Source organism: Mustelus asterias, chromosome 2, assembly GCF_964213995.1.
Source record: "Mustelus asterias chromosome 2, sMusAst1.hap1.1, whole genome shotgun sequence".
Classification (NCBI taxonomy): domain Eukaryota; kingdom Metazoa; phylum Chordata; class Chondrichthyes; order Carcharhiniformes; family Triakidae; genus Mustelus; species Mustelus asterias.
In genome coordinates this window covers 71586020-71600661 of record NC_135802.1, presented here as the reverse complement: position 1 = coordinate 71600661, position 14642 = coordinate 71586020, and the positions used below count along the sequence as shown (strand labels likewise).

Here is a 14642-nt window from a genome sequence, read left to right as displayed (position 1 = left end):
GAATTCAATGATCAGCCATGATCAGGATGAATGGCGGAGCAGGCTCAAAGGGCTGAATTGCTTACTCCTGCTTCTAGTTTTATGTTTCTATGTTTCCATTTTATTTTTGGTGAAATGTTTTATTTGTACCACAATACAATTTACAGACAGCCAAGCAAAGGCATTAGACTTGAAAACACAAATAAGTATTGTTGGTGTACAGTGGTTTGATAGTACAGAACTTTAGTATCGCTGAAAAAAGAGGCATGTTACCAAAGCTTTTCATCTTGTTCTAATCAGGACCAATGAACCAATGCCACATTTCAAATGCTCACAACATACAACAAGATAAAAGAGCACTGATTTGTTGGCAAGTTGACTTTTGCCATTGGAACGCCACAGCCAAAGTAAAAGAGTACTATAGGTTCCCCAAACTCCTGGGTGATTTATAAAACATGCAAGGCTCAAACATATTACTTCATACATATTAATTCATTGACAGGGACCCATTCTCTGCAAACAAAAAGAATATGCTCAAGCCTTGTATCGTTTTGAATTACCTTTGGGCTTGGGGAGACTTGAGTTCCCTGTTGTTTTCTCCATGGCAACACCTCAGTCAATCAGAGTTGACTTGCCAGTCAATCAACACTCTTTTCTCCTCTCATATGAATTGTGATCATTTGAAATTTAGCATTCTTGTTGAGTTCATGACAAAGCCAAAAAGCTTCAGTAACATTTCTCTCTACATATTGTTCGTTTTTTAACATTACATTTAATTCTGATGTACCACACCCACATGCATGTCAATTCTACAGTGAAATGCCGGCAGTAATACATATTATGGGAAGATATTTGTTCATTTTATTTCACATGTGAAAAGTAGTGCAGGCATGAGAAATGTATTCATTCTGTATCACTAGGCAGGAACAAATATAACAAGATAAACTATTTCTATTTACTGCTTGGAAATGCATACCTTTTTAATGGCTCAGGTTTTTCCAGTGTGATTGTTGTCAAAATCCTATGTAGGTTCTTCTGAACAGTTTTCTATCTAAGCTTCAGTACTTCAACAATTCTAAAGCATAACAACTTTTCTTCAATCAAAAGGGGCATGCAGTATGTGAAACTTCATAACTAACTTGCTTCAATTCAAAAAAATATATAAATATTGCAAAAGCTGTAATCTTTGAAAATGTTTTTCTTCCTGTAGGCTTCCAGTATCTTTGTGTGAGAACAGAGTGCCTCCAAACTTCAGCATGAATAAATCAGATTCCAAAGTGACTGAAGGGGGACTGAACGTCACTCTGACAATTCGCCTACTTATGCATGGAAAGGTATTGTGTCAACAACAACAAATAACTCCCTGACGGCTGCACTTGGGGGCGCATGTTATTAGTTATTGATTTTGAATTAATTAATGTTGTGCTCCCAGCAAAGAGACATTGCTGAAATAAGGCTATGCATTTAAAACTGTCTGGTTGCAGTTGCTAAATATTTGGTTAGGGAAACTACATTAACAGAAGTCTAGTTTCTCAGCAGCGTTTTCCCCGTATGGTCATGGAATTTATTCAGTAAATAGTTGAGCCATGGAAAGGCAGAAGGTACCACCTTTTTGACTCCTGACCTCAGCTAGTGCAACAGTTGGGACACAGTGTTCAGGAATCAGGAGAAGATCATCACATTATTTGCTCCTGCAAATAGGAATTACATTTGCTGTTTGCTAGTCTTGTGGCACTATTCCTTTATCAAATGAATTTTTATTTATGGATACTAGTGCCTCATATCATTAGTCTCATTTTCTTTTCTCTTTCTTCCGCTGTTATTTTTCAATATGCTCACAGGAGAAGATCTCCTTTAGAAAGCCCTTCGCATAGATGGTCTGGGCCTCTTTAACTTCATGCTGCTGTGTGATGGAGGTATTGTTATTGGTCAAGCCATGTCATTTCTTTCCTCTCATCCCCCAAAATGATGTGTTCCATGACACAATATTCTATCTAACAATGCAGGTGACAAGCCAATATAATTTGCTCTCAGCTGTGCAAGTTGAAGTGACAAACATCTCAAGGACTTGAACTCATATCCATCTTATTTTGAAACAGATGGCCCACACAAAATGTTTAGAAATGCTCTTTCTGTTTTATTGCCTCTTCTCCATCAGTTGCTCAAAGCTGAGAAATTCACAGGGTGGGGAAGAGTTAGCAAGTTTTGTGCACCAATTATTTCAACCTGAAAGCAGCAAATGTAGCTTTATGCAAAGAGAAATGGATGAAAAAGAAAAAGCTGATAAATAAACAAATTCACGGGAATTATAATGCCAAAGGATCCAAACTAAAGAAGCATCACAAAGATGAAACTCAGCAAAATGCTTGCAACATAAAAACACAACAGACGATTCTTCGGCACTGTTAGCCCCAGGCGCAAATCCCGCTGGGCCAGTGAATTTAACAAGAGGCCTAAAACGGGATTTTCGCCAGGTGTTGAACAGTTTCTAATGCTCCTGGCCTGCTCCAGTTGGCATGGTGAGGATCTCGCCCAGAAAGGGTGAGTACCTGATCAGAGTTCATTTGCATCCATTTTCATCCCATTAGCAAGATTAAAGTCGACAATAGAAGCTTCCTGGTATGCTGCCCCCCCCCCCCCCCCCAGCCGCCCGGCAGGAAGTCACCCAGGCGCAAAACACTGCTGGCCCTTTAAAAGTGCGGAACAGACACCATGGACTCCAAGAGGGAGTAAGGAGGTATGTACCATCTGCACACTTGCCTCCAAGGTGCCCTTGGCCAAAGCAACCACTGCCAGGGTGAAGAAGGGGGTCCTTCAAGGGAGTTTGAGGGGCTCAGGTTAGGCTGGAGGGGTGCAGGTCACGGGTCTCCCCAAGGATGGGGCCCACGTAGATCTTCTCTCTATTGCCTTGAACAGTTTTGATCTCTCCCAGTATGTCTATGAAAGAGATTTCAGGTTGATGTGGAAAGTTGTCTCTCTGTTTCCTTGAAAAGTTTTGATCTCTCCCCCAGTGTGTTGACTTCAAAGAGGTCTCAGGTTGAAGTAGAAAATCTTCTCTCTGTTGCCTTGAAAAGCTTTGAAGTAGTTTGTTCACATTCCATTTTGTGTACCATTAACTTTTACAAGCCCCTGGGGTTGCTGAGATGCCTAAACCATTTGAACTGAATTGTTTATGTTCAATTTCATGGTCCATTGACCTTTACAAGCTACTTGATTGACATCTGAATGCTTTTTCAAAGGAGGGATTAGCATTGTTCATTTTTAAAGCACTTCATTGTACATTAATTCTGAATTGCTTCCTCGGTGTTCTTTCTGACTGCGTTTTTAAGAGGAATTTTTTCAAGTCTGAAATGCTTCATAGAAAGCCCAGGTGTGCATTTTGAGTGCATTTCTTAAAGGGAATTTTTTCTAACTCTTATGCCCAAACAGCATGTCTTTACTGGAGGTTGGTTTTAACCAATATGTGCAGCTGGCACAACTCAAAACATTAAAGTCCAAGGATTCCTCAATGAGGACTTTCTCACAGCCACTGGTTCCCCAGTGAGGACATTCTCTGGACAGATGTCATAACTACATTGGGTGGGGATGGGGAGGGGGGTTGGGGGGCTCAGAGGCTATTGTAGCCATCAGGTGGTCAGGGACATGGATGGGCAATGCCATGGCGTTGTCCCCTGGCACACTGCCAGGTTTGAACTGTCAGGGAGCAGTGGCACGTTGGCATTATCAAGAGAGGGTCTGAAGGGGGGTGGGTCAGATCATCCTGATGATGCCTGTGTGGTGTGGAAGGGATGGGGGTGACCTGATCATTTAGTAGTAGGGGGAGATTGCCCCTCTGTGACCAAGAGTCTCTTGTCTGTGAGGAGGTTGTGATGTCTCTGGAGGAGGGGGAAAAGGGTCTTTAACTTCATTTTGAGATCGGTGCACCTTTTAAAAATGGCACCCTGATCTCTGAGGAAGCGGTCTTACTTTAGGTCCTGCTTATGTCCTTCAAATCACCCCGAGCTCCTAAAAAATGTTTAAATGTGGGTGGATTGCGACCTGAATTATGTCGACCCATTTGGTAGGAATTGTGTTTAGAAATCTTTTGGGACAATTGTGTCTTTAACTTAAGTTGGACTGTGTTTAATTATGAATCAACAGTTCTATCTATTTAATGCTGTGAATCATTGTCATAAGCCTGTGAGATTTTCTAAAGGCAGGAGTGAGGATGAGGATTTCTCAAGCAGATCTAAAAATCTGGACACAAGCCAGAGCTTCCATTTTAGAATATGTTTGGCAAAAAATACTGGCTAGAATTCTCTGGCAGTTCATGCCCCACTGCCAGTGCCAACGAGAATGGAGAATTTAGCACTCAGCCAAATCTCCATTCACTGCAGCAGGACCGGAGAATCCCAGCTGGGGGTGAGAATCTGGCCCTCTGTTACAAGTATTTATTTCACAGCCAGGCTCACTCAGTACATGCATCTGACAATAATGGGGAATGCCAGAAGTGCTGAAGCATTTTAAGTGCTCACTCCCTATGTTGTTGGGCACACAAACCCGAGTCCTGTGCCGCAGTCTGGCCCATTGTGGCTATGAGTGCAACTGGACTCACGAGCATCTTCACAAGCTGTGTACTAAGCCCATTAGCATTCTGACTTCCATGCAGCCCCTTCATAGAAATAGTGCACTTGAGCAGCACTCCAATCTCACAGTGCCTGTTGAGAGCAAAAAATTACATTGGAACAAAAAAATCCCCAGGCACCCATCCATAAGTATCTGTGTTTTGTATCCATTATCCGATGCCTAATGTTTCTTGCGCAATACCAGAAAATCATTCTGCATACTGCAGCAAGAAAACAGCCATTCAATGGCTTCTGATGATTGCCATTGTGGTCCTGTAAATTGTGTTTCATCAGAAGCAATTTACCTGCAGAGCTCTAAAATAATACAACTGACCCAGATCTAACTCACCACCACCTCTGTTGCTAAATTCTCATACTGTTTATCCAAATCCAGTATCAGATGGGCTGACATTTCCTCAAAATTCAATATCAGAAAGACTGAAGCAATTGGGGGCATTTTCTGGCCTCCCTGCAGTGTGTTTCTCACAACGGGAGGTGGCATGCCATTCATCAGTGGTAGGATCTTCTGGTCCCGCCACTGTCAATGGGGTTTCCCATTGCCTCCACCACCCCCCCACCAATGGGAAACCTGCTGCAGGGGTGTGCCATCAGCAGGACCAGAAGATCCCGCTGGCATGAACAGTCAGAAAATTCTGGCCATTGTTTTCAGTCCCTGTTCCATTTCCTAGCTCCCAACTCCATTCTTCCATCTGGCAACAGTCTGAAATTAAGCTAGTCAGTTCTCAATCTTGGTATCACATTCAATCCTGGAATGAGCTTCCGACTTCATTTTTGTGCTATCAGCAAGGCAGCCTATTTCCACCTCACCATTAGCTCAATTTAGTCCCACCTCAGCTCATCAGCTGTTGAAATCCTCATCTATACCATCATTACCTCGCAACTCAACTATTGCAACACACTCCTGGCTGGTCTTCCTATTCTACCCTCTAAATCGGAAGTCATGTGAAAGTCTGCGACAAGTTCTTTTCTCTATCATCCTGTGCTCACTGATCTATAATGGTTCCCTGTCAAGAAACATTTCAATTTTTAAATTCTCAGTATTGTTTTCAAATCTCTCCAGGGCCTTGCCCTCCCTATCTTTCTAATCTCCTCCAACAACACAGCCCTCTGAGATTTCTGCACTCCGCTCATTCTGGCCCCTTGTGCATTCCCAATTATAATTGCTCCACCAAAGTATTGGTGACTTTACCTTCAGTTGCCTCGGCTCCAAGCCCTGGGATTCCCTCCTTGCACCTCTCCACCTCTACCTCACTTTCCTCCCCATTAAGATATTCCTTAAAACGTACCTCTTTGACCAAATTTTTGGTCATCTGACCTAATATCTCCTATATGGTTTGGTGTCCTATTTTATTTTATAATGCTCCTGTGAAGTGCCTGGGATATTTCATTACTCGAAAGGCATACAAGTTGTTATTCTTGCTGTTGATCTTGTTCTATGCAGTTAGCTTAGATCATTGGTAAGGTTCACCATGGTAGGCTTCTGCAGAAAATGCAGATGTATGGGATTGGTAGGCTTCTGCAGAAAATGCAGATGTATGGGATTGGGGGTGATCTAGGAAATTGGATCAGGAATTGGCTAGCGGATAGGAAACAGAGGGTGGTGGTTGATAGTAAATATTCATCATGGAGTGCGGTTACAAGTGGTGTACCTCAGGGATCTGTTTTGGGGCCACTGCTGTTTGTAATATTTATTAATGATCTGGATGAGGGTATAGTTGGGTGGATTAGCAAATTTGCTGATGACACCAAAGTCGGTGGTGTGGTAGACAGTGAGGAAGGGTGTCGTAGTTTGCAGGAAGACTTAGACAGGTTGCAAAGTTGGGCCGAGAGGTGGCGGATGGAGTTTAATGCGGAGAAGTGTGAGGTAATTCACTTTGGTAGGAATAACAGATGTGTTGAGTATAGGGCTAACGGGAGGACTTTGAATAGTGTGGAGGAGCAGAGGGATCTAGGTGTATGTGTGCATAGATCCCTGAAAGTTGGGAATCAAGTAGATAAGGTTGTTAAGAAGGCATATGGTGTCTTGGCGTTTATTGGTAGGGGGATTGAATTTAGGAGTCGTAGCGTTATGTTGCAACTGTACACAACTCTGGTGCGGCCGCACTTGGAGTACTGTGTGCAGTTCTGGTCCCCACATTACAGGAAGGATGTGGAGGCTTTGGAGAGGGTGCAGAGGAGGTTTACCAGGATGTTGCCTGGTATGGAGGGGAGATCCTATGAGGAGAGGCTGAGGGATTTGGGATTGTTTTCGCTGGAAAGGCGGCGGCTAAGAGGGGATCTTATTGAAACATATAAGATGATTAGAGGTTTAGATAGGGTGGATAGTGATAGCCTTTTTCCTCTGATGGAGAAATCCAGCACGAGGGGGCATGGCTTTAAATTGAGGGGGGGTAGTTATAGAACCGATGTCAGGGGTAGGTTCTTTACCCAGAGGGTGGTGAGGGATTGGAATGCCCTGCCAGCATCAGTAGTAAATGCGCCTAGTTTGGGGGCGTTTAAGAGATCCGTAGATAGGTTCATGGACGAAAAGAAATTGGTTTAGGTTGGAGGGTCACAGTTTTTTTTTTTAACTGGTCGGTGCAACATCGTGGGCCGAAGGGCCTGTTCTGCGCTGTAATGTTCTATGTTCTATGTTCTATTTGTTACCTGGCGCATACAACACTGGCAGATTCCAATGTGTTGATAGCTGAATGAAGTTTACATTAAATAATAAAGAAAGTCTGGATTTAATGAGTGCATATCTACTAGTAGCTCACTTGCCACAGAATTAAATAGCATTGTATCTAATAATATTACAGTTTTACCACCCGTGGAGACAAAGACTGAACTGAGCATCAAAAGATAAAAGATTATTTATCAATCAAACTGTACTCTAGGCTGTCTATTCCAATCTTCCAGGATAATAGAACATAGAACATAGAACAGTACAGCACAGAACAGGCCCTTCGGCCCACGATGTTGTGCCGAGCTTTGTCTGAAACCCAGATCAAGCTATTTCCTCCTTATCATCCCGAAGTACTCCATGTGCCTATCCAATAGCTTCTTAAATGTTCCTAAAGTTTCTGACTCCACTATCCCTGCAGGCAGTCCATTCCACACCCCAACCACTCTCTGAGTTGGGGATAATCTTTAAGATAGAAACTTTCTATTCAAAATGAGGTTTTCCAGACTGCGTTCATTAGCTGAAATTAAGCTGGTTTTATATTGCATTTAGTGGCATGCTGGAGTTCTTGCCTCACGTTGTGCAAGTCTCGTATAGCTGATAGAGCACCATCAAATAAAGTTGTTAGGTTTGCGAAGGCAGGCAACTATGAACTCCCAGTCAGGAGCTGACAACAGTGGCCACAATATACAATTTTATTATTATTTATTTTCCTTGGAATCTAAGAAATAGATCCTTGTGTTTATTGAATCCATGTCTCTTATTGCAATGGCAGTAATGGAGCATTCATATACAGTGAAGCTTGCTAAACCAGGTTTAAATTGATATTTTGTTGAGTGTTTAGGCCTGTACTGAATAAGAATATGTTTCTACATCTTGAAAACCTGATTTCACCTGTTGTTAATACTCTTTGTTTTCCAACTTGGTAACGAAAAGGATGTCGAGCTGTGCTCGATACTATACACCGATGCCCAAATGATATGTTCTCACTAGATAACACTAGGACACCTTACTTGCATTATTTCTGACACCAGGATAAAAGTATTCAATCTTGTCCTGTAAATGCAGGGAGTTAACTCACTGAATCAATCCTAAACAAACAGCTGTAAAAAACAGCTTCTGGCTCTGAATCAATGGCATATTGTCTTTAGAAAAGTTGCATCTAATTCCCTGCTGAGATAACCATTGGCTGGAAAGTTCTGTAGGCTGTGATGCTGGCAGTTACACCAGATCACTTCTGCCTTTGCTCTCCTTAACTCCACTTGACAGCTTTCTCAAATAGGTCATCGTTTGCTCTCCAAAGCTGATGGATTCTCTGGGTTTCACAAACGCGCTGGTCCACTTGTGTTTAGTCAGACAACTGCTGAATACAATGTACAGTTTTGGACCCCACACTAGAAGGAAGAGGTTGAGGCTATAGAGAGAACAGATGAGCATAAAAATTAGGAGCAGGAGTAGGCCATTCAGCCCCTCAAGGCTGCTCAATAAGATCATGGCCAACCTGATTGTAACTTCAACCCCACATTCCTGCCTACCCCCAATAACTTTCACCTGCTTGTTAATCAAGAATCTATCCAGCTCTGCCTTAAAAATACTCAAAGACGCTACTTCCCTTGCCTTTTGAGGAAGAGTTCCAGAGACTTTTAATCCTCTGAGAGAAAAAAATTCTTCTCATTTCTGTCTTAAATGAATGGCCCCTTATTTTTAAACAGTGACCCCTAGTTCTAGATTCTCCAGCATCCCCTCCACATCCACCCTATCAATACCCCTCAGGATGTTAAAAGTTTTACTCTTATAAACTCTAGTGGATACAAACCTAACCTCTTCAACCTTTCCTCCATAAAGCAACCCACCCATTCCTCATAATAGTCTCATAAACCTTCTCTGAGCTGCTTCTCATGCATTTACCTCTTTCCTTAAATAAAAGAACAGTACTGTACTTATTCTTCTACATGGTAGAGGTCACAGGTTTGGAAGGTACTGCCATAAAAGTTTTATTGGGTTGCTTCAATGTATTTTGTGGATGGTACACACTGCTGCTACTGTACATTGGTGGTGGAGGGACTGGATATTGAAGGTGTGGAAGCCAATTAAGTGGTCTGCTTTGTCCTGGATGGTTTTGAGATTCTTGAGTGTTGTTGTAGTTGCCCTCATCCAGGCAAGTGGAGAGTATTCCACCACACTCCTGACTTGTGTCTTGTAGATGGTGAACAGGCTGGGGAGTCAGGAAGTGAACTACTCACCACAGAATTCTCAGTCTCTGACTTGCTCTGTGCAATGTTCTATGTTTCCCACCTCTTCAGGCAGTGAGTTGCAGATTCTCACCATCCACTGGGTGAAAAGGTTTTCCCTCAAATCCCCTTTAAATCTCCTGCCCCTGACCTTAAATCTATCCCTCCTGGTTTTTGACCCCTCTAATAAGAATCAGAATGGAATCATAGAATCCCTGCAGTGCAGATGAGGCTATTTAGTCCATCATGTCTGCACTGCCTCTCTGACAGAGTATCTTACCCAGGCTCTCTCCCCCTCCCTATCCCTATAACCCCTTACAAAGCTCAAAGCTTTGACAAACGGTCATCTGGACTCGAAACGTCAGCTCTTTTGTCTCCTGACAGATGCTGCCAGACCTGCTGAGATTTTCCAGCATTTTCTCTTCGTTCAATCTTGTTTGTAGATCTGAATATTTTCCTCACATATTTGCAGCATTATCGAAGCTCTACCCATGACAATTATTGATGTACAAGCCTAAATTTGGAATGATTTTAAAAACATTATACTCCAGACACTCAGAAGCGTGGAATTGTAGCTGAACAAATCAAAGAAGTCGCACTACAACTTCACCATCGCTGGTCACATAACTTAAAATTAATGTTGATTGGTCCACATGACTCATATCTGGTGTTGAATCAACTATTATGGAATAGTATTTGGCATCTTTAACTTCATTAGTGAATTGGTTTCTGAGGCACTTTGCCATTATGGTGATGAATTCATTGAAGATTTGGTGCATTAAAAAGTTGGTCTTTCCTGAGTCACAATATTGATAATTTTTCAAATGCTCTTCATTAAATTAACTAAGATATTCAAAGCAGTCTTAAAAAAAACCTCTTCAAGTTGACAATGATGACTCATCATGTCCTCTTGGAGATAGTCCCAAAGAAGACAGCAGTTTGACTATGGCAACAATGTTTCAGCACTTTCCTCCAGTAAGAATACCCTCTTTTCAAACTGAGCTGATAACGCAGAATCAATTCTTCCAGATAATTAACATCTTTCATTGAATGCATAGCTTTAGTATGAGCTTTGGAACTTTCATGATCAGCAATATCTCTTCCAATGTTCCTCCAGTTCGAGTACCCATCAATGAATATTTATTTCTTTTTACTAGGAAAACATAACAGTAAACCACCTTAAAAGTTTCTGAAAAAATCAACCAATTTCTAATTTCCCAATTCTCTTCATCCTCACAAAATGAGACTTATGAAGACTTCTAACTTGCTTTCAGCCTCCAACCACGAACTCCCTTCTCAAATTTTCCATATTACCTCTGTTTTGCGATTTATTTAATACAAAATATTTTATCATACCCAGTGGGACAGATTTTAACCGTAAGGCAGGTCTTCAGGGTAGGTTTATGTCCTCACATCAACAGAAGGAATATCTTGTAGCTCCATTGCCATTTCAGATTCTACTTGTGCAACGTATTCAGGTGAAGTGGCTTCTCCAGAAATCGGCAAGTCTGAGTCATCAGATAATTCCAGTAAGTAGTCACAGAACACCAGGTTAAAGTCCAAAAGGTTTATTTGGTAGCACAAGCTTTTGGAGTGCTGCTCCTTCATCAGGTGAATGCACCTGGTGTTATTAGACTACTTACTGTACCTACCCCAGCCCAACACCAGCAACTCCACATCATGATCAGATAATTCACCCATACATCTGCTGGATGAGCGTGAATGCACGGTTTGTGCACTGTTCAGTACTTAGAACTTTGTAAAGTGAAACGACAAACTGTCTTTTTCCCTAACTTTGTCCTCTTGTCTTGCCTTCAGTTTTGTGTTTTTGATTTTCAGATTGACAGTGTCACTTCATATTAATTGATCTTGATTTTAATGTATTTTCTGAAAGAGCAGGCTTTTGCCCTCCTCGGCCCTGGAGGTCGAGTCACCCCTGCTCCCCTCGCTGCTTAGCGGTTACCCCCGAGTGCTGACCGGCTGCATCACCACCTTGTAGCATCTTTTGCTCGGCCTTGCTCTTGCTGGCTGCCTGGCTGACATGTCCTCCTCAGCCCTGAGGGTCGAGTTGCCCCTGCTTGCCTCACTGCTCAATGCATACCCCAAGTCTCAACCGACTGGCTCACCATCTTGTGGCTTCTTTCGCCCGGTCTCAGCCATGCCTCACATCTAACCTCTTGCAAGCTGCCTTGCTGTACTGCTCTTCTCAGGCCTGGTGATTAATTCGCCCCTGTTCTCCTTGCTGCTTGATGGCTACCTCGATTCATAATCAGCTGGCTCAACACTTCCTGACATTTTTAGCCTGACTCTGGTGGTGCCTTGTACCTCACCTTGCCTCGCTGTTGCTGACTGCCTGGCTGGCCTGCCCTCCTCAGACCTGGGTAGAGATCGAGAAGCCTACTGGCTGAATTTTTTGCAAAACTAAGATGAATAAAACACAAAATCTTCACCTCTGCTGCCTCTCTCCCTCCTAGTCACCTCAAACAATGTTCAGAGCAGTGATTTTCTGCTCTAAGGGGACTTGACCAATCAGAATTTGATGTCACTCAAAAGGAGCCTATCAGCAAGTGCAGAGCTATCAGGCTCTGATTGGTGCCCACGGACACTGACCGGTACAGGGGCTCCCACCCCCATTGGGGGGCTCTGTGCCCAGGCATGATGTGTGTCATTGCATACAGCCAGAGGTATATTTACAATGTCCTCCAATGCCTACTTTGTGCTTTGTCATTTAATGTCCTGGCACAGAAGTAAATATAACAATTGGGATTATTTCAGGGCACCACTGCACTATTTAAGATAATGCAATACATTATGTTAAATGGTGCATTGGTTTAGAGGCTTAACTTTCATTTGGGATCTGGATTCAGCTGCAACCCTGCCAGTTGGGAAGTGTCTGTTTATTGTCTTTAACTGTGGGCCATACTTTATGGCCCCTCCCACACCTGGCAGTGGGTTTTTAGGCAGGGTGCCTGTAAAATGCCATGCACACTTTCCTGCTGCCTACCTGCCCTAAGTTTACATGAAGTGAGGACATTGGGTGGCCTGGCTGCCCATGGATCATTTGAGATCCTTGCCTGGCCAATTAATGGTTACTTAAGGGCCTTATCTCACAGCCACTGGGATATAAACAGTGGCAGATGGAGCCCATGCCAAACACCCAGCCCAGCAGCTTTTCCTATGCAGGATGGTGGTGAGCAAGATTGACAGGGTGTATCACTGTCTTACCAGGCCTATTGGGCTCATTGGTGGGCCTTCCAGGTTGTTTCTCCCCCCCTCTTTGATTCCCCTTTTCCATTGCCTGTATACCTGGCCTACTCCCTTCACTAGGGCCTTTTAAGCTTGTTCCCAGAAATACCCTCGCTCTCAATTAAATTTCATTATGGTTCCAGTTCCTCAGCATTGGGGACTAGTCCCAGTAGTGCCCACTGATCCCAGAGGTGCTACTGGGACAGAGAGCTGCCGGTCATTTGATTGGTCAGCAGCTTTCTGAGGTGGTGCTTCCTGCAAGATGGCAGTGGAAGTCCTGACGTAAACCAATTAATGCCCTCCCTGATCCCTACAGGTCAACATGTTGAACAAAGGGCAGATTCACCCCCAACATTTTCCCGAGGAGGTGGCCCTTTAACTACAGTTCCATGTTTCCAATTCTCAGTGGCTCATTGCACGAAACTGTCCCTAAATTGGAAATCTCACTGTACTAGGCCACACTATATCAAAATTGCTGTGTCTAATGCTGCTGAATCTAACCCGGGAGTAATGAACTCTTTTGTTCTCCAATTCCAACACACATGCCTAAATCAGAAAAAAAAGTCTATAAAATTAAAAGAATTTATTTTAAATAAGGGAATTCACTTATCTAAGGAAAACTGGTCATCTATGATATAACATTTTTTCCTCTTGTTCTACAGGAAGTTGGAAGTATTATTGGAAAGGTTAGTGCAGTTATTTTTAATTCCCCATCATCCGGTTTTTAAAGTGTTTAAAGAAAGTTACAATCACTATGTGAACGTTTATCTTTCTTTTATAGAAAGGAGAAACGGTAAAAAAGATGAGGGAGGAGGTAAGTTGTGACTTATTTTTCTTTAATGGAATATGGATTGATTGATATTTCTCATGATATTCAGACAATGAGCTATTCTGTTTCATAGAGTAGTGCAAGAATCAACATTTCAGAGGGGTCCTGTCCAGAACGCATTGTAACAATAACAGGCCCAACAGATGCCATTTTCAAGGCCTTTTCAATGATAGCACATAAATTTGAAGAGGTGAGTAAACATGCATGTTTGAACTTCAATGAGGTTAAAGCAGTTCATTTGTCAACTAAATGTGCAGTAGAAGTAGACCAGAAGGAAAAAAATCCTTTGACTTAGTGGATGAATATGATTGCATTACTCAATGTAATATTCTATTGTTATACTTGAGAAGATCTAGGTATAATTCACTGTGCTGAGTTCAGAATAGGAGTATGGGGAAGGCTATGGGCACGATTCACCCGTTTTGGCTCTAAGTGCTCCCACCAGTGGGAAAACCAGAGTGTTGTCTGCTGGTGTTAGCAGCGCCTGTCATGTGGGATTCTCCCACCCTTACGTTGTTTAAATATTCAAAACATTAAACAAGTCCTGGGAAACATGCTTTTGGTAATGGTGATTTCAGGCAAATTTCTGGTTAAAGTCTTTATTATTGTCTGCATTCTGTAATACTTTTGAAGTGGAATGGTCACTTTAAAATCCATGTCCCCCAAACACCTGGAATCATCAAAATGACAGCACCACCCCATTCTACTGTAGGGATTGCCCTTCGTTGATTTCAGAATCCCCAAATGTTACCAGATCTCTCAGTGCTTTGATTGACAGGAGATGTCGCTTTCACTGGGCAGATCTTTGTTTTCTTTTATAAGCCCCAGTTACTTTGAAAGCTCTTTGAAGCACTCTGACAGGAGCTTTGAATTTCACGAGGGGGGGGGGAGAGGGTCTCCCTTTCTATTTTGAATGAGCCACTTCTGCTCTGAAACCTCTTTCGACTGCTTTGATTGACAGCTCCAGAACTGATCAAAGAGGGAATTAGCTGAGGTTTATTTACACAAGGAACTGAAGTTTCATTGGCTGCTAAAAGCTTTTTTAACTAATAGCTCCAGAGCACATCAAA

At 42.6% G+C, this 14642-nt stretch overlaps 1 protein-coding gene across 2 annotated transcripts in view; it reads left to right on the top strand.

Moving 5' to 3' along the window:
* Window positions 1-1196: 1196 nt before the first annotated feature.
* Window positions 1197-14642, top strand: part of LOC144503475 (poly(rC)-binding protein 3) — a 55296-nt gene continuing 41850 nt past the window's right edge. Inside the window, exons 1-4 of one of the 2 annotated variants that reach the window (XM_078227826.1) lie at window positions 1197-1313; window positions 13406-13429; window positions 13525-13557; window positions 13646-13762. In XM_078227826.1, coding sequence (XP_078083952.1) covers window positions 1236-1313; window positions 13406-13429; window positions 13525-13557; window positions 13646-13762 — 252 coding nt within the window. In that variant the 5' untranslated portion in view covers window positions 1197-1235. The remainder of the gene's footprint in view (window positions 1314-13405; window positions 13430-13524; window positions 13558-13645; window positions 13763-14642) is intronic. The other variant, XM_078227818.1, reaches the window with a different exon arrangement.